Source organism: Oncorhynchus masou, chromosome 31, assembly GCF_036934945.1.
Source record: "Oncorhynchus masou masou isolate Uvic2021 chromosome 31, UVic_Omas_1.1, whole genome shotgun sequence".
NCBI classification, from domain to species: Eukaryota; Metazoa; Chordata; class Actinopteri; order Salmoniformes; family Salmonidae; genus Oncorhynchus; species Oncorhynchus masou.
This window is the reverse complement of record NC_088242.1, coordinates 80110920-80136433: the sequence shown is the minus strand read 5'-3', so window position 1 is coordinate 80136433 and position 25514 is coordinate 80110920. Positions and strand designations below refer to the sequence as shown.

Below are 25514 nucleotides of genomic sequence, written 5' to 3'. Positions count from 1 at the left end.
CTGACTACCTTGACAACAGATACAGATTTATTTAGCTTTCACACCTTTAGTATAATTTATGTGTTTAGCTTTGTTTTTGGTGTAAAACAAAGTGCCCCTTACCCAAATGTGTTAGCTGAAATGTGCAATTCCAAATCGTTCCACAATGCCATTCAGTTGACTTTGACTGCAGTGGGTAACAGGGTCTTTCTGTATTCTCTCTGTCCAAAGGGAGAAGAGGCTGTGACTAGGCCAAGTGAAAGCAACAGTGGTGTGTCAGTGTCCTTCTCCTCCATAGACGACGTGGCCAGTGTGGGTCCCCTCAGCGCCAGCTCCCAGGGCAGTGTGGGTCCCCTCAGCGCCAGCTCCCAGGGCAGTGTGGGTCCTCTCAGTGTCTCCTCCCAGGGCAGAGTGGGCCCCGCTTGGGCTGGGGCGGGGGCAGGGGTGTTGAGCACTCGGGCCAGTTGGAGTGCCGGAGACGCCTGGCAGACGACAGGGAGGGGGGGAGAGGAGGACGAGAGGAAAGACAAGCTGACAGAAGTGCCTGTGTGCTCCGCTATCCTGCGCTCCTCTATCCGCTCGCTCTCTCCATTCCGCCGGCACAGCTGGGGCCCGGGGAAGAATCCTGCAGGAGACACAGACATGAACCAACGCAGGTGAGTCCTCTTAACCCCACACACTGACCTCTAACTCAACACACTCACTCCCCTGTAGTACAAACCCAGGAAGGATAGCTATGGATGAGTGGGGAAAAGTCATAATCTGTGTGAACCATGAGCCTCCAACTCCTACAGTATCCTGACTTGTCCTCGGTATGATGATATCTATTGGGGAGTCACTTGAGACAGTAGTACCCTGGGAAGTGCAGTCTGCAGGGATGAGACCGACAGAGACTTGCTTTCCGAGGACTGGTCCTCATACGGCCTCAAGTTCAGACACTTTGTGTTTGTGTGTCAGTGGGCCACTGTTTGTGTGTGTGAGCGCATTTGTATGTAGATATTTGTCTCTGTGTGTATTTAATCCATGCCTTTCCCTCAGGGGGCCTTATACAGTACAGTTAGATAAGCCTGGAGTCACCTCTGTGTCAGTGGACTTTGTGGGAAACACCTGGTCTAGGTCAAAGGTTAAACACTGTGATTTTTATTGGCACCATTTTCCTTTTTATTCATTATCACCCATGTGATCATGTTCTGTACTGTCAGTGCTCTCATCTCTCTCTGTTCATCCCATCTTTTCTGTCCTCTCCTCATCTCTCCATCTCTTCTCAGTTTATTGCAAGGTCAAGGGGAAGGGAAGCCTCGAAAGCCAACATTTCATAGGAGAAGGTACCACACAGTTATTCCTCACTGTTTCCATTCTGACTCTCCCTGGTGTGTCACTGCCAAGCTGTGTTTTAATTACAGGAAGAAAATGTAAAATGCATTGCTACCTATATTGAGCACTCCCTAATCAAATCAAATTGTATTTTATGTGCCTTATGCAATGGAAAAATCATTTCTAAAACATATAAAGAATGAAGACAGTGAAAACTTTATTTCTCTCCAATATGATATGTGTCAAGACACCTCAATGGGAAAAAAACCCTTCCCCATTAACTCACCCCTTTGACCATCACATCTCACCCTGAAATAACATCACCCTTTCCCTTCTGCACCTGTCTGTCTACTCCTCTCTTCTCCTCTCCCCTCCCCTCCCCTCCCCTCCCCTCCCCTACCCTCCCTTTCCATCCCTCTCCCTCCCTGGCTTCTCCCTGTCAGTATGAGCTGGTGTCCCTCCAACGTCCCCCCTCCCCACCTGGAACAGATTGATAGCAGAAGGTATGCCCTCACCGTGTCAACTAATAGCTTAAGAGGACAAACACACAAACAAAATGAAATAAATAAAAAGAGAGGACGAGGCCTCTGCATGTTCTCTGTTCTGTGCATGTCTGTGTCTGGCTTGGTGGTTCTCTGGCTTGGTGTGTCTCTGGCTTGGTGTGTCTCTGGCTTGGTGTGTCTCGGGCTTGGTGTGTCTCGGGCTTGGTGTGTCTCTGGCTTGGTGTGTCTCTGACTTGGTGTGTCTCTGGCTTGGTGTGTCTCTGGCTTGGTGTGTCTCTGGCTTGGTGTGTCTCTGGCTTGGTGTGTCTCTGACTTGGTGTGTCTCTGGCTTGGTGTGTCTCTGGCTTGGTGTGTCTCTGGCTTGGTGTGTCTCTGACTTGGTGTGTCTCTGACTTGGTGCGTCTCTGGCTTGGTGCGTCTCTGGCTTGGTGCGTCTCTGGCTTGGTGCGTCTCTGGCTTGGTGCGTCTCTGACTTGGTGTGTCTCTGGCTTGGTGTTTCTCTGACTTGGTGTATGCTTTGTCACTGCTGCTGTTGCTCTCTGTTTGTCTTATTCACCTTGTTGGTCAGTTGTGGTCGGCCTCAGCGATGCACAGTCACTTATCTTCTTCCCCTCTCTCTCTCTGTATCTCTCTCTCTCTCTCTCTCTCTCTCTCTCTTCTGAGACAAGGAAGCTAGAATTTAGAGAGGAAGCATCAAGCATCTTTAGAACAATAGTTTTATACTGCTACACTGCTTGTTAATTATTGCAAAGATTAGAATGACTAATATAGTCATCATCATCAGTGAGCCAGACAGGTGAGTTATGGTTTTAGTTCTGTTCATCTCGCTTAGCCAGACTTACAGCTTTAGTGAGAGGATCAATTGACACACAGCTAGAATGAGATAATAGATCTGTTGTACTCTAATAGTGAATGCTGATTTCTTATGCATTCATAAATTACATAAGTATGGTCTCAAAGGAGTTTATTTGTCGCCTATTATTTAACATGCTACACTTTTTAATCAAGTTAACAAGGTTGTTTAACTGATTTGAAGCTTGGGGAATTGTATTTTCATGTTTATTTTACTTCAGTTATTTCCCCCTTACATTTGTGTTTAGGTTTACATGTATGTGTTTCTTCCTGTTTGTGCTGGTGTTCATATGTATTTTCTTTGTCTATACATGCTTTTCCTCTTTTCTGTATCTCATCATCTCCTCACTGCAGGGATCTAGTTAAAGGACAAATCCACTCAAAAAATATATTTTGTTATTTTTTTCATTAGTTCACTGTCACGTTTTCAAGAGATCAAGATGTGCAAAACGCATCATCATCATGATGTGGCAAGTGACCCTTTGCTTCTTGAAAATCGAATATCTTCAAAACGTAACTGCTGACATGCAAAACATTTTGGGACTGTATCAATAGTGGACTAATTAAAATATATATATATATATTGTTTTGGAGTGGATTTTTCCTTTTAACTGTGTATATCTGTATGTACTTGTGCACTCCACTTGTGTGGTTTCAGTTTTGAAATAACTGATTGTGTCATCCTTTCTGGAGCATGAAGATCTGCTGGGTGTGAGTTCACTTCCTGCCAAGGGTTTAAAGATCTCACAGGGTGTTTGTATCTGCTGTCCCTAAACAAATGACCACATCTATCACCAGAAACACCAGTGTTCTTTCACTAACATGGTATTGTTTTGTCTGCAGTTACAGTTTGGAGGGTCTGGCTGGAGAGGAGGATGCTGGGAAGATCTCCTCTGGTGTGGGAACTGTTGCGCGTCTGGACAGTGAAGAGAGGGGCTCGCTTCTGTCCCTAACAGAGGAGCAGGAGTCAGACCTGGGAGACTACAGCAGCCTCGACAGCCAGGTAACCCTCACACACTATACTGTCCAGGCATATCTTTACCATAGAGGTCCTGTGTTTTGCTTGTACTATGACTTGCACTTGCACTGAATCAATGAATCTTCTAAATGTAGACTGGTTCTCTCTATGCACATTAGTTCATGTTTTATTTTCAGCTTGCTGATCTCTCTCTCCCTCTCCTTTATTTCAGAAATCTGGTACAGTTCTGCCTGTGAGACACAGCTGTCCCTCCATTCCTCACCAAGCACTCACCAAGTCGGTGTCCATGCTGGCCATCAGTCACAGAGACCTGGACGGTGAGGGTCACTTTAACTCTCTCTCTCTCTCTCTCTCTCTCTCTCTCTCTCTCTCTGTCTCTGTCTCTGTCTCTCTCTGTCTCTCTGTCTCTGTGTGTGTGTGGTGACATGGTGGTACACAAGGACAGGGCATGTACCCACAAAGCGTCTCAGAGTAAGAGTGCCGATCTAGGATCAGTTTAGCCTTTTAGGTCATTATGAATAAGATTATATGGACAGATCCTAGATCAGCACTCCTACTCTGAAATGCTTTGCGGATTCAGGCCCATGCCTCTATCTATCCAACAATCAAGTCTCCTGTCACCTGCTGTTTCCAACCTCGTCCTTCAGGTACATTTTCTCTCTGTCCCTCTGCTGTGTTTCCCAGACAGGAATCAGGTGGTTTGTTAACTCTCTCAATCCCAATCTCCTCTGGGGCTAACAGGGGCTACTGTTAGATCTTCTCCTCACTATCACTGGGGTTATTACTTCTTCCTTCTCTTGTTTCCCTGTCCCTTTGTGTAGAGTTCACTCATTTGATCACTTGGAAGGAAATGAGGGACGGTCCAGGTTATTGTGCTAATTTAACGTGTGGTTTGATATTTTTTGTACACTTGAACTGGATAGCCAGTGGATGGACTCAACCAAAGAAGCGCATCTCCTTCAGCATCTCTCCGATCTTCCCAAAATCTAGAACATTATTTTCTATTGGCTCTTCCTCCAGTGATGAGGAGGAGGTAGTAAGTAAGTTCTACATTTCCCAGAATGCCTTGAGTGGCCCCTTAGCCCCTGGCTGCTTCCTGTGTAGTGTGCCTCTAGGTCAACCCGTGTCTCTAAAGGACGTTACCTCTCTCTAAATCAACTCTTTTAAATCAATTAATCTCTGTTTGGTCCCCTAACCTTAACAAGGTTAACATTGTCAGGCAAATAATTTGGTTTGATAAAATATCAATCAGTAGAAGTCATTGTTTCGAAAAATGTTTTACTTACATAGGCTTAAATTGCCTCTAGTTACTAATACAAATCTCAACAGGTGATCAAATATGCACTGTTTGCTGTTCTGTTTATGTGAAGTTTCAAGCAAATTCAACTATTTGATCAGTTTCGAAAACTTCGGCTGCCATGAAAATGACTGAAAAAAGTATGAAAGGATGAAAAGCCCTTTTTCAGTCCAGTCAGCCATATGTTACATCTGCTGGAGACACATATCATTCCAGAATCTATTTCCCACTATTGGTATCTAACTGAGATCAAATAATCAGCTTTCTGTTAGCATTGTAGCCCCTTTTCAAAGTAGCCCTTTTTCTATTGTATTTGACATGGCTGACATTCCTATTATGTCTCCCCTGTGAGTTTTACACACATTTCTCCCCTCTCTTTCCTCCATCAGTTCTATTTATTCCCCCTAGCCTCCATTCTTTGGAATCCACATAAACACATGTCAAAGTGTTCCTGTTGGGCTTCACAGCTGCTAGAAAGGATAGGAACAGTTCACTGCTGCTTTCACACTCCTTTGAGCCTTGTATATTTTTTTGGAGAGAACGATTGGAAGGAAATCCCTGTCCGGGCCGTTGCTGGGGGATGACGTTTCAAAGGGCTTTCGCTGCTCTAGCGTGTCATATCTACAGTTTAAGAGCTTTGAGAGATTTTGCCTGGCAGATTTTTGTTGTTGAAAATGTCTCTGTGTTTGTCGTGATATGTGTGTCTTATTGAGCTTTGTTGTAGTTCTGAGGCTGTGTTTAAGTGCTGTGTCTGACCCTCAGTAAATCTCTTTATTATTGGCCACCCTTGACTACCACTGTACAGCTATGCCGCATAATCGTCACATTCCTTTGTGTATGTATTTGTTGGTCTTGTTAATTGGCCAAGTCCTTAACCAAATGACCCAGTGTGCAATTCCACATTTAACCTGGTTCTGTTAGATGTTGGTACTACTACGTGTTATGTGATATCACCTCTGCTTGGAAATGTATTGTAATGGTTATGTAATGTATGCTTGTACTGAACCAAAATACTGATAAAAGTTCCTATCTTTTTTTCGGGGGGGCAGTAACCAAAAGGTTGGTGGTTCAAATACCTGAGCCTGTAGATGTGCCCTTGAGCAAGGCACTTAAACCTAATTTGTTCCAGGGGCGCTGTACTACTATGGCTGACCCTGTAAAACACCACATTTCACTGCACCTATCTGGTGTACCAATAAAAAATAATACAAATGTAAATAAATAAATGACACAATCTGCTGTTCCATTGATCCAGCTCATCACCTCCTCTCTCTATTTCTGCTGTAGGAATGGGATCGGCATCACTAGAGCATAGGTAAGACAGAAACCTTGTCCCGTTTTATATGGGCCTGTTCTTAAAGGCTATTTCTCCAGCAGGGTAGTATCTGGCAGTCTGAATGGCAGTATACTGAGTTTGTCTCTCTGGTTCTCCTACTCTTTTTCATCCAGCATCTCTGAGGAGGACCCGGGGCCACTGCGGAGCGACTCTGAGGGGAGACAGGGGACCAAGGTCAGCCGCACCTTCAGTTACCTCAAGAGCAAGATGAGTACTAAGAAGAACAAGGTGAGTCTGTCCATTCAGCCCTTCAGGGGATAAATAAAGTATTGAAGTGACTTGAATTTAAGAAGATCCAGTAGTACAGGACCTTTTCAGTCTGATCCCAGCGCCATTGTCTGTATTGGTGTTGAATCCAATGGATTATTACGTTTCTAAAGGTTTCTCATTGTAGTTCTTTGTATACAAGTTTTCAGGTTATAATTTATGTCCAGGCTAATAGCTGTGTGCAGGCTAATACACATATTGCAATCTCAAAACTGTCGTTTCCAGAATCAGATACTTTTCCCTGGCGCTTATCTGTGTTCTAGGTGTCATAATCAGATTGTAAATGACTGTGAGGGAGTATACAGTATATATCTGCTGGGTAAGTGTATCTGGCTGTGAGTCTGTGAGTTGTGAGAATCAGAGCGAGGCGCCTGGTCTGCACGCAGTAGGGAAGCCAAACAGGAAACAGAGGCATGCTGTGGTTTGTCTCAAACAGACGTCTGTATGGCATCACTGCTGCTACGAAAACAAACCACAATTCTTTCAGACCTAATAACATTAGACTTCCTGATAACATTAAGGGAAATAACAGTAATACCCAGACCATGCATCAACACAGTTCTCATGTGATTTGATGTCCCTGTGTTGTATCCAAAACAATATCTTTCTACGTATTTTATAGCAGGCCTAGTTATTACATAGAAGAACATGCTTATCATCAAAAATGCTACTCAATCCATAACACATGTAATAATGTATCAGACAGACAGACTGCCACATGCATACAGACCGATAAAAATGTCCAATGTTTGTATAGCTTCCAATATGGGTTTTGAAAGTATGTACCCTGTACAGTGCATTCGGAAAGTATTCAGACCCCTTGTCTTTTTCCACATTTTGTTAAAAGAGTATTCTTAAATGTAATAAATTGTTTTTTCCCTTATCAATCTACACACAATAGCCCATAATGACAAAGTAAAAACAGGTTTTTAGCAATACATGAGTATTCAGACCCTTTACTCAGTACTTTGTTGGACCATCTTTGGCAGCGATTACAGCCTTGAGTCTTCTTGGGTATGATGCTACAAGCTTGGCACACCTGTATTTGGGGAGTTTCTCATATTCTTCTCTGTAGATCCTCTCAAGCTCTGTCAGGTTGGATGGGGAGCGTCGCTGCACAGCTAATTTCAGGTCTCTCCAGAGATGCTTGATCTGGCTGGGTCACTCAAGGACATCCAGAGACTTGTCCCAAAGCCAATCCTGCGTTGTCTTGGCTGTGTGCTTAGGGTCATTGTCCTGTTGGAAGGTGAACCTTGACCCCAGAAAGAGGTCCTTAGAGCTCTGGGGCAGCTTTTCACTCTGTACTTTGCTCCGTTCATCTTTGCTCGATCCTGACTAGTCTCCCAGTCCCTGCCGCTGAAAAACATCCCCACAGCATGATGCTGCCATCACCATGCTTCACTGTAGGGATGGTGCCAGGTTTCCTCAGGTCAAAGAGTTCAATCTTGGTTGTCCTTCTGGAAGGTTCTCCCATCTCCACAGACGAACTCTGGAGCTCTGTCAGAGGGACCATCAGGTTCGTGGTCACCTCCCTGACCAAGGCCCTTCTCCTCCGATTGCTCAGTTTTGCCGGGCAGGAGCTCTATGAAGAGTCTTGATGGTTCCAAACTTCTTCCATTGAAGAATGATAGAGGCCACTGTGTTCTTGAGGAGCTTCAATTTCCTCAGATATTGCCTCGAAACAATCCTGTCTCGGAGCTCTACGGACAATTCCTTCGACCTCATGGCTTGGTTTTTGCTCTGACATGCACTGTTAACTGTGGGACCTTATATAGACAGGTGTGCCTTTCCAAATCATGTACAACCAATTTACCACAGGTGGACGCCAATCAAGTTGTAGAAACATCTCAAGGATGATCAATGGAAACAGGATATACCTGAGCTCAATTTTGAGTCTAATAGCAAAGGGTGTGAATACTTATGTAAATAAGGCATATCTGTTTTTTTTTGTTTTTTTATAAATTATCAAACATTTCTCAACCTGTTTTCACTTTGTCATTATGGAGTATTGTGTGTAGATTGATGAGGAAAAACATTAATGTATTCCATTTTAGAATAATGCTGTAATGTAAAAAAAGGGAAGGGGTCTGAGTACTTTCTAAATGCCCTGTACATACTTTACAGTAGTTTGCTGAGACTGTGAGCTAGATTATAGGCCGGAAGTTGCAGTGGGGCTGGTGTGTAACGGAGACTGCAAAACAGCACAGACACTCATGGTACATCCATGGTAGCTTACTTCCTTCTGTTGGGCTGATGGCTGGCAACATGGGAACGCCAGAGTTCCATCTGTAGATTCTGTACTGCCTGTTGTTCCAGACCAGCGTACAGACCAGCGTTCAGACTGTCACTGTAATAATGTATCAGACAGACAGACTGCCACTGTAATAATGTACCAGACACACAGACAGACTGCAACTGTAATAATGTATCAGACAGACTGCCACTGTAATAATGTATCAGACAGACAGACTGCCACTGTAATAATGTATCAGACAGACAGACAGACTGCCACTGTAATAATGTATCAGACAGACAGACTGTCTGTCACTGTAATAATGTATCAGACAGACAGACAGACTGCCGCTGTAATAATGTATCAGACAGACAGACTGTCTGTCGCTGTAATAATGTATCAGACAGACAGACTGTCACTGTAATAATGTATCAGACAGACAGACAGACTGCCACTGTAATAATGTATCAGACAGACAGACTGTCTGTCACTGTAATAATGTATCAGACAGACAGGCTGACTGTTGCTGTAATAATGTATCAGACAGACAGACTGTCACTGTAATAATGTATCAGACAGACAGACAGACTGCCACTGTAATAATGTATCAGACAGACAGACAGACTGCCACTGTAATAATGTATCAGACAGACAGACTGCCACTGTAATAATGTATCAGACAGACAGACAGACACTGTAATAATGTATCAGACAGACAGACAGACTGCAACTGTAATAATGTATCAGACAGAGACTGCCACTGTAATAATGTATCAGACAGACAGACAGACAGACTGCCACTGTAATAATGTATCAGACAGACAGACATACTGCCACTGTAATAATGTATCAGACAGACAGACAGACTGCCACTGTAATAATGTTTCAGACAGACAGACTGCCACTGTAATAATGTATCAGACAGACAGACAGACTGCCACTGTAATAATGTATCAGACAGACAGACTGTCTGTCACTGTAATAATGTATCAGACAGACAGACTGTCTGTCACTGTAATAATGTATCAGTCAGACAGGCTGTCTGCCACTGTAATAATGTATCAGACAGACAGGCTGTCACTGTAATAATGTATCAGACAGACAGACTGCCACTGTAATAATGTATCAGACAGACAGACTGCCACTGTAATAATGTATCAGACAGACAGACAGACTGCCACTGTAATAATGTATCAGACAGACAGACTGCCACTGTAATAATGTATCAGACAGACAGACTGCCACTGTAATAATGTATCAGACAGACAGACTGCCACTGTAATAATGTATCAGACAGACAGACTGCCACTGTAATAATGTATCAGACAGACAGACTGCCACTGTAATAATGTATCAGACAGACAGACTGCCACTGTAATAATGTATCAGACAGACAGACAGACACTGTAATAATGTATCAGACAGACAGACAGACTGCAACTGTAATAATGTATCAGACAGACAGACTGCCACTGTAATAATGTATCAGACAGACACTGTAATAATGTATTAGACAGACAGACTGCCACTGTAATAATGTATCAGACAGACAGACCCTGTAATAATGTATCAGACAGACAGACAGACTGCAACTGTAATAATGTATCAGACAGACAGACAGACACTGTAATAATGTATCAGACAGACAGACAGACTGCCACTGTAATAATGTATCAGACAGACAGACTGCCACTGTAATAATGTATCAGACAGACAGACAGACACTGTAATAATGTATCAGACAGACAGACAGACAGACTGCCACTGTAATAATGTATCAGACAGACAGACTGCCACTGTAATAATGTATCAGACAGACAGACTGCCACTGTAATAATGTATCAGACAGACAGACAGACTGCAACTGTAATAATGTATCAGACAGACAGACAGACAGACAGACTGCCACTGTAATAATGTATCAGACAGACAGACTGCCACTGTAATAATGTATCAGACAGACAGACTGCCACTGTAATAATGTATCAGACAGACAGACAGACTGCAACTGTAATAATGTATCAGACAGACAGACTGCCACTGTAATAATGTATCAGACAGACACTGTAATAATGTATTAGACAGACAGACTGCCACTGTAATAATGTATCAGACAGACAGACAGACCCTGTAATAATGTATCAGACAGACAGACAGACTGCCACTGTAATAATGTATCAGACAGACAGACTGCCACTGTAATAATGTATCAGACAGACAGACAGACTGCCACTGTAATAATGTATCAGACAGACAGACTGCAACTGTAATAATGTATCAGACAGACAGACAGACAGACTGCCACTGTAATAATGTATCAGACAGACAGACTGCCACTGTAATAATGTATCAGACAGACAGACTGCCACTGTAATAATGTATCAGACAGACAGACAGACTGCCACTGTAATAATGTATCAGACAGACAGACAGACTGCCACTGTGATGTTGTGTAGACATGTCCTGGCACACGGTTGCTCCCTGAAGCTGAGGGCTGATACAATACAGGATGAGGTAGGAGATATTGGTTCTTTGTGTTGACTAACGCCTGTTGCCTGTCTCACGGCTCACTGCTCAGAAAGGAACAGGCTCTGATGCTCTTCTCGAAATACACATTCTTCCCTTTTTCAGGAGGAATTGCTTTAGCAACACATTTAGTTTGAGGCAGAATCATAGGATATTGGTTGTTTCATTTCCTGTACTGATTATGAATGAGTGTCTACCTGTACAGTCAACCTGAGAGTGTGTTATCGGCCAGTCCAGTGTATTGTGTCTGTGGTTATATTGATATATTGTAACATTTTGTCATAATTATGTTTCTTTTTGTGAATGAGACTCCTGGATAGAAAATACAGAAATATTGTGAAGGGGTTTTTGACAGCTGTCAAACTTCAGTACATCTTTGCGCAAATGACTCATATCTCTCGGCTTTGGCTAAGTACTATCAAAGTGTGAGATCTATTTGTGAGACCTTGATTGCTTACAGTATCTACGGAAGGCATACACAGTGCCATAGTGCTTTGACTTAGAGAATTTATGGTATTCCCTTTGTGTCTCTAACTCTCTGCAGGAGAAAGAGAAGGCTCAGGGGAAGGATAAAGACCCCAAGGAGAAGGAGAAAAAAAACCTGAACGGCCATCTCTTCAGCTCTGTGAACCCAGCCCCATCCTCAACCTGCCACCAATGCAACAAACCCATTATCACTAAAGAAGCCTTCCTCTGCACCAGTAAGACAACAAATCTGAGTGTTTATGACAAACCAGACTCCACAGTTATTTAGTCTCTCTGTTCCATGGTAAGGGACCACTGCTCTAGTTTTAGCGCCATTTACCACACCTCAATACCCCTTATTTCTTTACATGGTGATTACATAGGCCTACACTTGGTGCTGCTATGGACCTGTTTTGTGTGTATTTCTACCTTTGAAACTATGCTGTCTCCGTAAGTCAGTAGATTCAGTACTTTAAGGTATGTTTTCAGGGGCTCAAGCCGTGTTTTCCATCATTGTGTAATGTCTGGTGGTGGAACATCCTACGTTGGCTCCAAGTAATGTGACAAAATGGTGACTGGTTATCCTGTTTATTCATTCAGTCTAGTCACTTTACTGAAACTGCTCCACATTAAGCAGGACACGGGAAATTCTCCATATCCAGGGTCTATCTGCAGAGAGCTAAAGAGGATGTTGTTTATTCTGGGGCCATCAGAAGTGGACGTATATAGGAACTATGTCGCTGCAGTATATTCATTCCTCCCACCATCTCTGTATGGCCAGCAGCATGCATTAGAAGAGCAGAGTAGACCACTCCCTTTTTCTCTGAGCTACTTTGTTTGTTGTCAGTCTGTCTGAAGCGTGATGGACTGGGTGGGTCTGTCCCAGTGAATAGGAGTTGGGTGGTTAGAGGGAACCAGAGACAGTGGAGGGATGTGCCCCTCGGCCCAGTCAGTCCTCTCAACGTTTCAATGGGTTGCATCACCCTGCCCCTGGCCCCTGACGCAGCTGGGAAGATGTCAACTCTACTCTTACATCCCGGCTATCTCTCTCTCTCTCGCTCTCTCTCTCTCTCTCTCTCTTTTTCTTTCTTCCTTTCTTCCACTGGCAGAGAATGTGCTGTAAGCCCTATTTGGGCTTCCATTGCTCATTTCTCAAAAGTGACTTAGTTTTTGTCACACAGATACACAGAATTGTGGCCCACATAGGGTTTGACGAGCAAAGACCTACATTTGAAACAAGCCCTTCATTTTGACAATTGACATAATTATTCAGAATTTTTTTTTTCTTGATCAGTGATTTTGATCCTTATCTTATCTAATAGTAAAATAGGGCTTTGTGGAGAGTCAATGAGTTCTTTCTGAAATATTAACTAATAGAGTGTAGTGTCTAATGGAGAGCTGCCTCCTCTCCAGTGGTGGAAAAAGTACTCAGTTGTCTTACTTGAGTAAAAGTAAAGATACCTTAATAGAAAATGACTCAAGTAAAAGTGAAAGTCACCAGGTAAAATACTACTTGAGTAAAAGTTGTAAAGTATTTGGTTTATATATACTAAGTATCTTTTGATACTAAGTATCAAAACGAACGATTTCAAATTCCTTATATTAAGCAAACCAGACGGCACAATTGTATTGTTTTTATTTATTGGCGGTTAGCCAGGGGCACACTCCCAACACACTGACATAATTTACAAACAAAGCATTTGTGTTTAGTGAGTCTGCCAGATCAGAAGCAGTAGGGATGACCTGTGATGTTCTCTTGATAAGTGTGTGAATTAGACCGTTTTCCTATCAAAATGTAACAAGTACTTTTGGGTGTCAGAGAAAATGTATGGGGTAAAAAGTACATTATTTTCTTTCGAAATGTAGTGAAGTAAAAGTATAAATAGTTTAGTAAAGTACAGATACCCCAAAGTAGTATTTTTACTTAAGTACTTTACACCACTGCTCCTCTCTCTGTTCTCTCAGACTCATTTTGAGAGATTCAGTCTTGTCATGATCTGTGTTTGACACACACTGTGTTGCACAGCAGTACCCACACACTGTTTAAAACCTCCAGCTGGGAGAGAGTAATAGCACAGTCCCCACACACTGTTTAAAACCTCCAGCTGGGAGAGAGTAATAGCACAGTCCCCACACACTGTTTAAAACCTCCAGCTGGGAGAGAGTAATAGCACAGTCCCCTCTCACTGTTTAAAACCTCCAGCTGGGAGAGAGTAATAGCACAGTCCCCACACACTGTTTAAAACCTCCAGCTGGGAGAGAGTAATAGCACAGTCCCCACACACTGTTTAAAACCTCCAGCTGGGAGAGAGTAATAGCACAGTCCCCTCTCACTGTTTAAAACCTCCAGCTGGGAGAGAGTAATAGCACAGTCCCCTCTCACTGTTTAAAACCTCCAGCTGGGAGAGAGTAATAGCACAGTCCCCACACACTGTTTAAAACCTCCAGCTGGGAGAGAGTAATAGCACAGTCCCCACACACTGTTTAAAACCTCCAGCTGGGAGAGAGTAATAGCACAGTCCCCTCTCACTGTTTAAAACCTCCAGCTGGGACAGAGTAATAGCACAGTCCCCACACACTGTTTAAAACCTCCAGCTGGGAGAGAGTAATAGCACAGTCCCCACACACTGTTTAAAACCTCCAGCTGGGAGAGAGTAATAGCACAGTCCCCTCTCACTGTTTAAAACCTCCAGCTGGGAGAGAGTAATAGCACAGTCCCCACACACTGTTTAAAACCTCCAGCTGGGAGAGAGTAATAGCACAGTCCCCACACACTGTTTAAAACCTCCAGCTGGGAGAGAGTAATAGCACAGTCCCCTCTCACTGTTTAAAACCTCCAGCTGGGAGAGAGTAATAGCACAGTCCCCACACACTGTTTAAAACCTCCAGCTGGGAGAGAGCCTGCTCATTGTTGTGTTTCTCCCCTCTTCCCAACTCTTTCCTCCCTGAAGTGTTGTTGTGTTGGTGTTGTTTGGATGGGCTTGACTGGAGGTGGAGTGGAACACTTTGAAGTCTATGGTCTGTTCCTACTCTACACTCGGTCTTGATTCCTCTGTTTTATGTTGTTAGGTCAACTGTTTATATGGCGCCTGCTCTGAACACCCCTCACCTTAACCTGGGTGTGTCTGCTAACTTTGTTCAGTAAACAAGACTTTGTAGTAGTTCAGAGGTCAGACATGGAGTGTTGGGAGAGGTACTGTAAGACACTGTACCCTGTCTGAAAAGGGAAACTAGGCAGAAACATAGAAAATATGTTTTTCTTTACAGAACATAATACCATTTTGGGACTTTTTCTAATTCTTTTCTCAGTGTACAGATGAGAGTTTCCTCTTGCTGCCTGCTTGTTTCTATAGTTCAGGGTGGTTCAGATGAGCAATGTTGATTTGGTAGGAGTCACATCACCAAGCTAGCAGGTTTTTACACTGTTGTGTGATCTTGTTGCATTGAAATTACATGATTTACACTAGTAGCAAGTAGCAACGTTGTCACCTGATGAAGGAAGAGAGTGAGATGGGTAGACCATACTACTCTGCTTTTCCTGCAGTCTTTAACAGAAGTTTCTACCAAATCTTTGTCCTAATGTTGTTTTTCTTCTGATGATTTCAGACTGCAATGCACAGGTCCATAAGGGCTGCAGAGAGCGTCTTCCTGTGTGTGTCCTGGTCAAAATGAAGGTAAGCTTGCCGTCAGCTGTCTACAACGCTACTTTGTTCAAACACACAGGAACAGAATGCATCTGTGTGGAATCAGTCTCTATCTATCGTGAATGAATGGGTAACAGGCTTGTTAATGGCATTGATGTATTGTAATACACTACTGTATTTTTCAGCAGCAGAAGCAGCAAACGGTGCCAGATTCTGAGTCCATATCCGGAGTCGTGTTGAGAAGTCAATGTAATATATTTATTTGTGTAGTTCAGATGTACAGTTGAAGTAGGAAGTCTACATACACCTTAGCCAAGTACATTTACAATTCCTGACATTCACAATTCCTGACATTTAATCCTAGTAAAAATTCCCTGTCATATGTCTGTTAGGATCACCACTTTATTTTAAGAATGTGAAAGAATAATAGTAGAGAGAATGATTTATTTAAGATTTTATTTCCTTCATCACATTCCTAGCGGGTCAGAAGTTTACATACACTCAATTAGTATTTGTTAGCATTGCCTTTAAATTGTTTAACTTGGGTCAAACGTTTTGGGTAGCCTTCCACAAGATTCCCACAATAAGTTGGGTGAATTTTGGCCCATTCCTCCTGACAGAGCTGGTGTAACTGAGTCAGATTTGTAGGCCTCCTTGCTCGCACACACTTTTTCAGTTCTGCTTTTTCAGTTCTGCCCACAAATTTTCTATAGGGTTGAGGTCAGGGCTTTGTGATGTCCACTCTAATACCTTGACTTTGTTGTCCTTAAGCCATTTTGCCACAACTTTGGAAGTATGCTTGGGGTCATTGTCCATTTGAAAGACCCATTTGCAACCAATCTTTAACTTCCTGACTGATGTCTTGAGATGTTGCTTCAATATATCCACATCATTTTCCTACCTCATGATGCCATCTATTTTGTGAAGTGCACCAGCCCCTCCTGCAGCAAAGCACCCCCACAACATGATGCTGCCACCCCCGTTCTTCACTGTTGGATGGTGTTCTTCGGCTTGCAAGCCCCACACTTTTTCCTCCAAACATAACGATGGTCATTATGGCCAAACAGTTCTATGCTGTTTCCTCCAGCATCTTCACAAGGTCCTTTGCTGTTGTTCTGGGATTTATTTGCACTTTTTGCATCAAAGTACTTGCATACTATTGTTTGTTCAGATAAACGTGGTACCTTCAGGCATTTGGAAATTGCTTCCAAGGATGAACCAGACTTGTGGAGGTTTACAATTTTTTACTTCTGGGGTCTTTTGATTTTCCCATGATGTCAAGCGAAGAGTCCTTGAAAGAGTTTGAAGGTAGGCCTTGAAATACATCCACAGGTACACCTCCAATTGACTCAAATGATGTCAATTAGCCTAATAGAAGCTTCTAAAGCCATGACATAATTTCTGGAATTTTCCAAGCTGTTTAAATGCACAGTCAACATAGTGTATTTAAGCTTCTGACCCACTGCAATTGTGATCATAAGTGAAATAATTTGTCTGTAAACAATTGTTGGAAAAATGTATTATGTCAAGCACAAAGTAGATGTCCTAACCGACTTGCAAGAATTTTGTGGAGTGGTTGAAAAACGTGTTTTAATGACTCCAACCTAAGTGTATGTAAACTTCCGACTTCAACCTTGTCTGTCTCAATCTATGCATTGTTAATATTTCCCCCCAAAAAATCCCAAGTACTGTATATGTTTTTATGTACAGTATTTATTTGACTTTGTGCATGTAGAATTCCTAATATCCTAATGAGCTGTACTACTTTACATGCTAACTGTATTTGTGTGATCAGCTACATCATCGACATCGTCTCGGGAGCGTCCGTGGTCTGCCATCTTGTCCCCTGATGACCAGGCCATGGTTACGGTGGCAACGGTGGTGCCTCGCAGGAATCACAGCATCCTCCCCTTTAACAAAAGCAACCTGTCCAAGAGCATCTCCATCAGCAACATCGCAGGGTGAGACACAACGCCACTCAATCACCAACCAACTCACAATCGCCCCTTACATACTCGGGTTGTACAAACGGTGTATATTTTCATGCTGACACACATCAACAATACTGTGTACTCACAAGTGTTGTGTCAAATGCATTGTACAACCAGAGTGTATACACAACTTATGTTACCACAGTAACAGTCCCTCCTTCACTAACTCTGTTTCTCTCTTCCACCCTGTCTGTCTAAGCAGGCCATTGATGGATGAGATGCCACTGAAGGGCCTGAAGTACCTGTCCCAGTCCACAGACTCACTGCACAAGACCTCCAAGGTCAATGAGTCCACTGAGTCTCTCACGGATGAAGGTAAGGTAGTGAGCTGGAGAGTTATCACTGTGACAGAGCCACTATTTGCTGTACTCTCTTTGTGGGGATCGGTTCAAAGGAGTGAGCAAATGTGACATGTTCGGATTTCCTCTGTTTTCAGCTGTTGTTTTGCATGACTTTGTATTGGTCCAATTTACAGCATATGTGAGTGTAGGAGAGCATATGTATGCTTACAGTACATACTGTATAGCCACTCCTGCCCCGTCCAAACTAACTGTTCATGTGTGTTTTATGTGTGTTGTCCTAGGGACTGAGATGATGGACAGCCAGCTGATGGGAGAGTTTGAGGCAGAGTCTAAGGATCTTGAGGCAGACTCCTGGACATTCACTGTGGACAAGAAGTATGTGAAGGGGCTCAAGAAGGAGGTGGTGAAGAGACAGGACGTCATCTATGGTAGGAGGGCAACTCTCCCAATCCCACTCATTCCTTCATATGTTCCCATCCTTTGTCTCAGTCAAACTATTAATTTAATAGGATATTTGTGGGACTAATAGTAAAGATTTGTCCTTTTTACTTTTAAAATGTATTACCTTTTAATGTGGTATAAACACAACCAGTCGTCATGTTCTCATCTGATTGTCAAACAATCACTTCAATAGGCTCCTGTAAGCCTGTCTACTCGAAAATCATTCCTACATCTGTACACTGCACTGTGCACCCGCCATTTGATGAGTGGAAAGAGACATCTGTTAAGGCGCCCGCATACTAGGTTGACTTTGTTCTTGTTCTTGCCGAGGAGGTCTTAGTCACTTAATTTTACATCAAACTAAGATGTTCGGTGCATTATTTCTCATGTGAAAAAATGTGCATGAAAACTAGTTGTCAGATTTCCTACTCCTACTAAGAGTATTACTGTTGAACAATCACCAACGAAGGGGCGTAGACTTCGTCTACCGGACTTCGACTTGCCTCAAGAAAACAAATGGTGTTCGAACAGCCGAAAAAAAAAAACTGCTAAACACCAAAACCAACAAAAACGCAGTAGTGGAAAAAGTACCCAATTTTCATTCTTGAATAAAAGTAAAGATACCTTAAAAGAAAATGACTCAAGTAAAGGTGAAAGTCACCCAGTAAAATACTACTTGAGTGAAAATATAAAAGTATTTGTTTTTAAATGTACTTATGTATCAAAAGTAAAAGTATAAATCACAAAGAATTCCTTATATTAAGCAAACCAGACGATATAATTTTCTTCTCTTGTTTTTTAACGGCTCGCCAGAGGATAGCCACAGTTCAACACTCATACATCATTTACGAAAAGCGTTTGTGTTAAGTGAGTCTGCCATATCAGAGGCAGTAGGGATGACCAGGGATGTTCTCTTGATATGCGTGTGCATTAGATCATTTTCCTGTCCTGCTAATAAGCATTGAAAATCTAACGAGTATTTTTGGGTGTCAGGGAAGATGTATGGAGTAAAATGTACATTATTTTCTTTAGGAATGTAGTGGAGTAAAAGTAAAAGTTGTCAAAAATATTACTAAAAGTACAGATACCGATACAAAAAAAGTACAGATACTAAGTATTTTTACTTAGGTACTTTACACCACTGCAAAAACAACACAAATGTTTTCATAATATATGCGCTGTTTGGACTGGGAAGCATGCGACAGGCTTTACAAAACACCCCAACATGTAATGACTGACATTCAGTGATGGTCATTCATCAGACTTAACCTGAATGGATGGGTCCACTGCTGTCCGCGTGCATCTCCATCTTTGTCGTCGAACCACATCGCATTTCGGAGCGTATTACACATTCGCACATTTTTTTCATGCAACTGACATGTGGTACTGATAAATAAAAGTGTAATAGCTGACAGTTTTATTTGCATCTTTGTTTAATTATTGTGATAGGGCCATGTTTAACCGGTACGGCGTATCCCCACTAGTTATTTTGACGGTACTCTGTACCGGACCTTACCAGCTTACTTTCACCCTGGGGTTAAACACAATGTGAGGGTGTTGTTAATTGGGATTTTGCACTATAACCCACTCTCTACTTCTCCATCCTACCCTTCCCTTCCTGTCTCTCTGCAGAGCTGGTCCAGACAGAGATGCACCACGTACGGACGCTGAGGATCATGTCTGAGGTGTACAGTAAGGGCCTGCAGAAGGAGGTGCAGCTGGAGGCCCTCACGGTGGAGCGGGTGTTCCCCATGCTGGACGAACTCCTGGACCTACACACAGACTTCTTCACCCACCTCCTGGAACGCAAGAGGGAGTCTTCAATCGAGGGTCGGGATGACGGGAGCTTCCTCATCCACAAGATAGGGGACGTCCTTGTCTCACAGGTTAGCAGGGGGAGACTGTTTGTCGGCATGAGGGGTTTAGTGATCGTTGTGTAAATGTTGACTAGCAGACTAACCTGTAAGTTAATCTTAGATGGGTTGTCTGGTCTTCAGTTCTCAGGGCCCAATGCGGACCGCATGAAGAAAGTCTACGGGAAATTCTGCAGTCGCCACAATGAGGCGGTTAACTTTTATAAGGAGCTTCACACCAAAGACAAACGCTTCCAAGCCTTCATCAAGGTAACTAATTGCTCTTTGTTGTACATGGTTATACCCTCTACAACCACTGTGATTATTATTAATTGACCCTGCTGGTCATCTATAAAAATGTGATCATCATGGCTGTGTTCTGTTATGATCTCCACCCGGCACAGCCAGAAGAGGACTGGCCACCCCTCATAGCCTGGTTCATCTCTAGGTTTCTTCTGCTTGTTGTTTGCTTGCTTGCTGTTTGGGGCTTTAGGCTGGGTTTCTGTACAGCACTTTGTGACATCAGCTGATGTAAGAAGGGCTTTATAAATACATTTGATTGATTATAAGCAGTATGAAAACATAACTTTATCCACCAGGTGGTGCCACTACACTGTTGTAATTTTATTGAATAAATCTGCAGTTGTTTGAAACAGAATATTCATATATCAATTGGATCTGTCTGTTTTTCAGAAAAAGATGAGCAGCACAATCGTCCGAAGACTAGGCATTCCAGAGTGTATCTTATTAGTGACACAGCGAATAACCAAGTACCCCGTGCTACTACAGAGGATACTGCATCACACCAAAGGTGAGGCCTGGTATTCTCTATTCCTTGAATGGCACTCGTACACTTACTTTGTGAGAAAGAGTGGTGATGTCTCTCCCTCTGTGTGTGCTGAAGTGACATGCAGGTCTTCTTTCCCTGATGCAGAGAATGAGGAAGACCATGACGATATAACCCAGGCTCTGAGACTGGTGAAGGAGATTCTAAATGCGGTGGACAACAAGGTGAATGAACACGACAAGAAGAAACGGTTGAAAGAAGTGTACAGCCGTACAGACAGCAAGTCCATTCAGAGGATGAAGAGTGGCCAGATGTTTGCACGGGAAGACCTGGTGAGAGGCAGGAGGCTGCTGCATGATGGACCACTGCAGCTCAAGAACTCTGCAGGCAGACTAAAGGGTACGGGATCAGCCTTGCTTATCTCTGTATCATTCGTCTTCTCTGTCTCTCGCTAGGTTTCTCTTTCTTTGTCATTCCCTCCTCTCTCCCTCTCCTTCTAGTTTTTTTTCAATCTTTCTGTCCTCATTCTCCCTCCCTCTCCCTCTCTTGCCCCTCCCTCTCCCCCATTCTCCCTCCCTCTCCCTCTCTTGCCTCTCCCTCATTCACCCTCCCTCTCCCTCTCTTGCCCCTCCCTCTCCCTCATTCTCCCTCCCTCTCCCTCATTCTCCCTCCCTCTCCCTCTCTTGCCCCTCCCTCTCCCTCTCTTGCCCCTCCCTCTCCCTCTCTTGCCCCTCCCTCTCCCTCTCTTGCCCCTCCCTCTCCCTCATTCTCCCTCATTCTCCCTCCCTTTCCCTCTCTTGCCCCTCCCTCCCTCCTCCACTGATCCCGACTCTGTTATTTTCCTCAGATGTCCAGGCCATGCTGCTGTCTGACGTGTTTGTGTTCCTCCAGGAGAAAGACCAGAAATATGTCTTTGCCTCACTGGTATGTTATTTTTGTTTTTCCCAGCTCAATGTTTCATATGTACCACACTTTGTAGAGAACCGTGCCCACTTCATGTTACTTTACACCAAGTTTAGCTTTCTGTGCTGTTATAGCACCAGTCCTTCAAGGTTTATCCAGCTCTATTAATATTGTGCCTCGCAAGGCCGTGGCATTCTAGATGTACATTTTAATGAAGCATTATATTAGCTTGGTTACACTCTTTGTATAATCTTATTTTGCAGTTTTTTACCATTCACTTACGTTTGGAGTTTTCATTCAGCTCCCCTTTCCTTGGGCTTCACATTGAATTTCCCTATAGTAGCTTCCATAGAAACCTCCCATTGGTCTATACATCCTTCAATAGCAACCTGGTCTATACACCCTTCAATAGAAACCTGGTCTATACGCCCTTCAATAGAAACCTGCTCTATACACCCTTCAATAGAAACCTGCTCTATACACCCTTCAATAGAAACCTGGTCTATACACCCTTCAATAGAAACCTGGTCTATACACCCTTCAATAGAAACCTGCTCTATACACCCTTCAATAGAAACCTGGTCTATACACACTTCAATAGAAACCTGGTCTATACACACTTCAATAGAAACCTGGTCTATACACACTTCAATAGAAACCTGGTCTATACACCCTTCAATAGAAACCTGGTCTATACACACTTCAATAGAAACCTGGTCTATACACCCTTCAATAGAAACCTGGTCTATACACCCTTCAATAGAAACCTGGTCTATACACACTTCAATAGAAACCTGGTCTATACACACTTCAATAGAAACCTGGTCTATACACACTTCAATAGAAACCTGGTCTATACACACTTCAATAGAAACCTGGTCTATACACACTTCAATAGAAACCTGGTCTATACACCCTTCAATAGAAACCTGCTCTATACACCCTTCAATAGAAACCTGGTCTATACACACTTAAATAGAAACCTGGTCTATACACACTTCAATAGAAACCTGGTCAATACATCCTTTCACCTCCATTCTCTCTCTCTCTCTCTCTCTCTCTCTTTCCTCTCACTCCATTCTTCCCTCTTTCTTTCCCCTCCACCCCCGCTCTCCCGTCCCCCAGGATCAGCGGTCCACGGTGATCTCCCTGCAGAAGCTGATTGTGCGTGAGGTGGCTAACGAGGAGAGGGGTCTCTTCCTGATCACAGCAGGCATAGAGAAGCCAGAGATGGTGGAGGTGCTGGCCAGCACCAAGGAGGAACGCAACACCTGGATGCAGCTCATACAGGACGCCATGCACTCCATGTGAGTCAGTTAGACAGGAACACACATAGAAATATAATGACTAGAATGGGGAAAACCCATCAGACCACAGCAATTTGTTTATTATAAAAAATATCTGGAATTCTATATCAATGGGAACACACATTGTGTACCCACAGATACACAAATATATACGCAGAACATGTTCGATTTATACTCCACATGCAGTGTAAATGGTTTGATTGATGGAGGATTGTGTGTGTTAACAGAGAGAAGGATGACGATGAGGGAATCCCCAGTGAGACCGAGGAAGACAAGAGACTGCTAGAGACCAAAGCACGGGAGATTAGAGGTAAAACCTATTCTGTTTTTTTTTCATAAAATTCTGTATAACCTGATGGATATCCTCTGTCAGTGTTGTGTATGACAGGTATTAACCACAGTGTGTGTCTCTGTTCCTCTCAGAGCTGCTGAGGAAGAAGGATGAGCAGATCATGAGTCTATTGGAGGAGAAGGTGAAGGTGTTCAGGGACATGTGTGAGGGACCAGCAGAGGAGACCAGACCAACCCAGTCTATCAGGAGCAAAATGCTGTTTAGAGCCACCCCAGATGACATCACCAAGGGAGAGCCCATCATGAAGGATGCCCTGAGGGAAGGTGAGTCAGAGTGGACAGTCCTCTGGCAGAGACCAAACACAACACAGATGACCCTTTATTCAATCAGTGGTCACCTATTGAATTACCTGGACACATGGCCAACCAGTGATTTGCCCCTAAAGACACACAAGACCAATCAGAAACAATCAGGAAATTACCCGAAAATACCCCTAATATAATATAATGCCGGTAGCAGCTGAAAGACCAAGGCAGAGAGATTACAGAATAGTGCCGAAAACTCACTGTTGGCTAAAGCCAGCGTGATATATGGTTACTTGTCAAAGTTATTTATATCAGCGTTTTCTCTCTGTAGACAGCGATAGAATCAATGCATAAGCATACAAATGGATTGCTTTAACGCTGCAGGTTGAGTAATGAGCCAGATATTGATATTTTTTCTCATTTTCTCCTGGTTCCCTTAGAAACTCAGTTTATGGAGGTCTGTCGAGGTTTATTCAGCTACCTAGAGTAGTGTGTGTAGTTACTGAAATCATACAGGATGCTGTGTGTACATGTAGCCAGTTAAGGTTCACAAGACCTGGCAAATAGTAATAAAAAACAACAACAACAATGATTTTATGTCATGTTACGGCATGAATACAGAACTAGAGTGCAGGTCCTATTCTTATGTGTGTAATGTGTGTGTGTGTGTGTGCGTCAGTGGAGACTCTCCATGTGCTGGTGAATGGAAGTCTGGGCGGGGCTGTGGGGCAGCAGGTGTCCAGTACCCAAGATGCATCAGGGGGCAGTGTGGGGCCAGTGTGTCTGCCTCGCCGCGCTGAGACCTTCGGTGGCTTTGACAGCCACCAGATGAACATCTCCAAAAGTAAGGTCACATCACTCACTCCTACTCCCTCCCCCGATGTACCCTGACTGCCTGTCATACTGTAGCTGGGCTGAGGGATAAAGGTCTCTTTTTATTCCAGACGGAGAGAAAGAAGAGGGGGATGACTCATTAGACCTTCGGAGGACTGAGTCAGACGGTGTGTTAAAGAAGGTAATTACAGTAACTGTACAACTCAGAGGTGTATGTGTGTGAGTCACAGCAAATGAATGAAAGGAACAGGCTTGAAGACCAGCTTAGACACACACACACACACACACTTTGTTCATTAACTCCTGGCTATTCTTTATAACTATTATTTCCTAACCAATGCCATCAGGAAGGATTTGAACTTGTATGTGTCTCAGTAGGCCTGGTCCGGTCCCCCATCACCACCACTGACATTAACAGACAGACATTATCCCAGCCTGAGGCCCTGGGCTGGCTGAGCTGAGCTGGGCCATATTAATAAGGCTCCATTAGGCTAGGTGATGCCCCCGGGCTGGGCTGAAATGTGTGGGAGCAGTCCTGTGCTTTTAATGCCTACAATCTCCTCTGCTCAGGCCTCCCCGCCAGGCAGGTGGGATCAATCTCTTCCTTTGAGGGGGTGATTAACGTGACCCCTCGCTTCAGCAGCTCTGTTAATATCTCAGTAACTAACTGCAGCTGTACTTGTCTTCTTCCACAGGGGGGCAACAACAACCTACTGCTACTGCTCAAGAGGAACAGTGAGGTAGGTCGGACTCCAACGCTATGTTACACTACCAGCATACTGTACATCCCTGGCTGGCTGACTGACTGGCTGACTGGCTGCGTGAGAGAGGCATCACTACCTGTTCCCACAGACAGGCCTCTAGTTGCCGCTGTACTGTATTATGTTATTTCATAGGAAGTATTTTATTGTGTGTATGTTCCTACTGTGTAACTATACACAGGTACATGTTTATGATCTCTCTTCTCGTCTTATAATGTAGCAGGTCCTCCAGAGTGTCACACACCTCCATGACCTCCTCAGCACACTGCAGGTATATCCACTTCTCCTCTTTCATACAATGTTCTCCTCGCTTCTTCACGTTTCCTCTCCTCTTTTATTAGAT

The 25514-nt window shown here is 43.5% G+C and overlaps 1 protein-coding gene across 4 annotated transcripts in view; it reads left to right on the top strand.

Annotated features, from left to right (window-relative positions):
* LOC135524528 (A-kinase anchor protein 13-like) overlaps positions 1 to 25514 on the top strand; it is a 175486-nt gene that overhangs the window by 145016 nt on the left and 4956 nt on the right. Inside the window, exons 11-35 of one of the 4 annotated variants that reach the window (XM_064952133.1) lie at positions 211 to 635; positions 1248 to 1304; positions 1737 to 1796; positions 3492 to 3651; positions 3839 to 3944; positions 6212 to 6239; positions 6374 to 6488; positions 11831 to 11987; positions 15358 to 15425; positions 15584 to 15644; positions 17191 to 17356; positions 17589 to 17701; positions 17970 to 18116; positions 19762 to 20015; positions 20127 to 20252; positions 20676 to 20793; positions 20917 to 21168; positions 21617 to 21693; positions 22798 to 22979; positions 23207 to 23289; positions 23403 to 23594; positions 24256 to 24420; positions 24521 to 24591; positions 25106 to 25150; positions 25392 to 25442. In XM_064952133.1, the coding sequence (XP_064808205.1) occupies positions 211 to 635; positions 1248 to 1304; positions 1737 to 1796; positions 3492 to 3651; positions 3839 to 3944; positions 6212 to 6239; positions 6374 to 6488; positions 11831 to 11987; positions 15358 to 15425; positions 15584 to 15644; positions 17191 to 17356; positions 17589 to 17701; positions 17970 to 18116; positions 19762 to 20015; positions 20127 to 20252; positions 20676 to 20793; positions 20917 to 21168; positions 21617 to 21693; positions 22798 to 22979; positions 23207 to 23289; positions 23403 to 23594; positions 24256 to 24420; positions 24521 to 24591; positions 25106 to 25150; positions 25392 to 25442 (3279 nt within the window). Of the gene's footprint in view, positions 1 to 210; positions 636 to 1247; positions 1305 to 1736; positions 1797 to 3491; positions 3652 to 3838; positions 3945 to 6211; positions 6240 to 6373; positions 6489 to 11830; positions 11988 to 15357; positions 15426 to 15580; positions 15645 to 17190; positions 17357 to 17588; positions 17702 to 17969; positions 18117 to 19761; positions 20016 to 20126; positions 20253 to 20675; positions 20794 to 20916; positions 21169 to 21616; positions 21694 to 22797; positions 22980 to 23206; positions 23290 to 23402; positions 23595 to 24255; positions 24421 to 24520; positions 24592 to 25105; positions 25151 to 25391; positions 25443 to 25514 lie in introns of all 4 variants that reach the window. The other 3 variants (XM_064952134.1, XM_064952132.1, XM_064952135.1) reach the window with 3 other exon arrangements.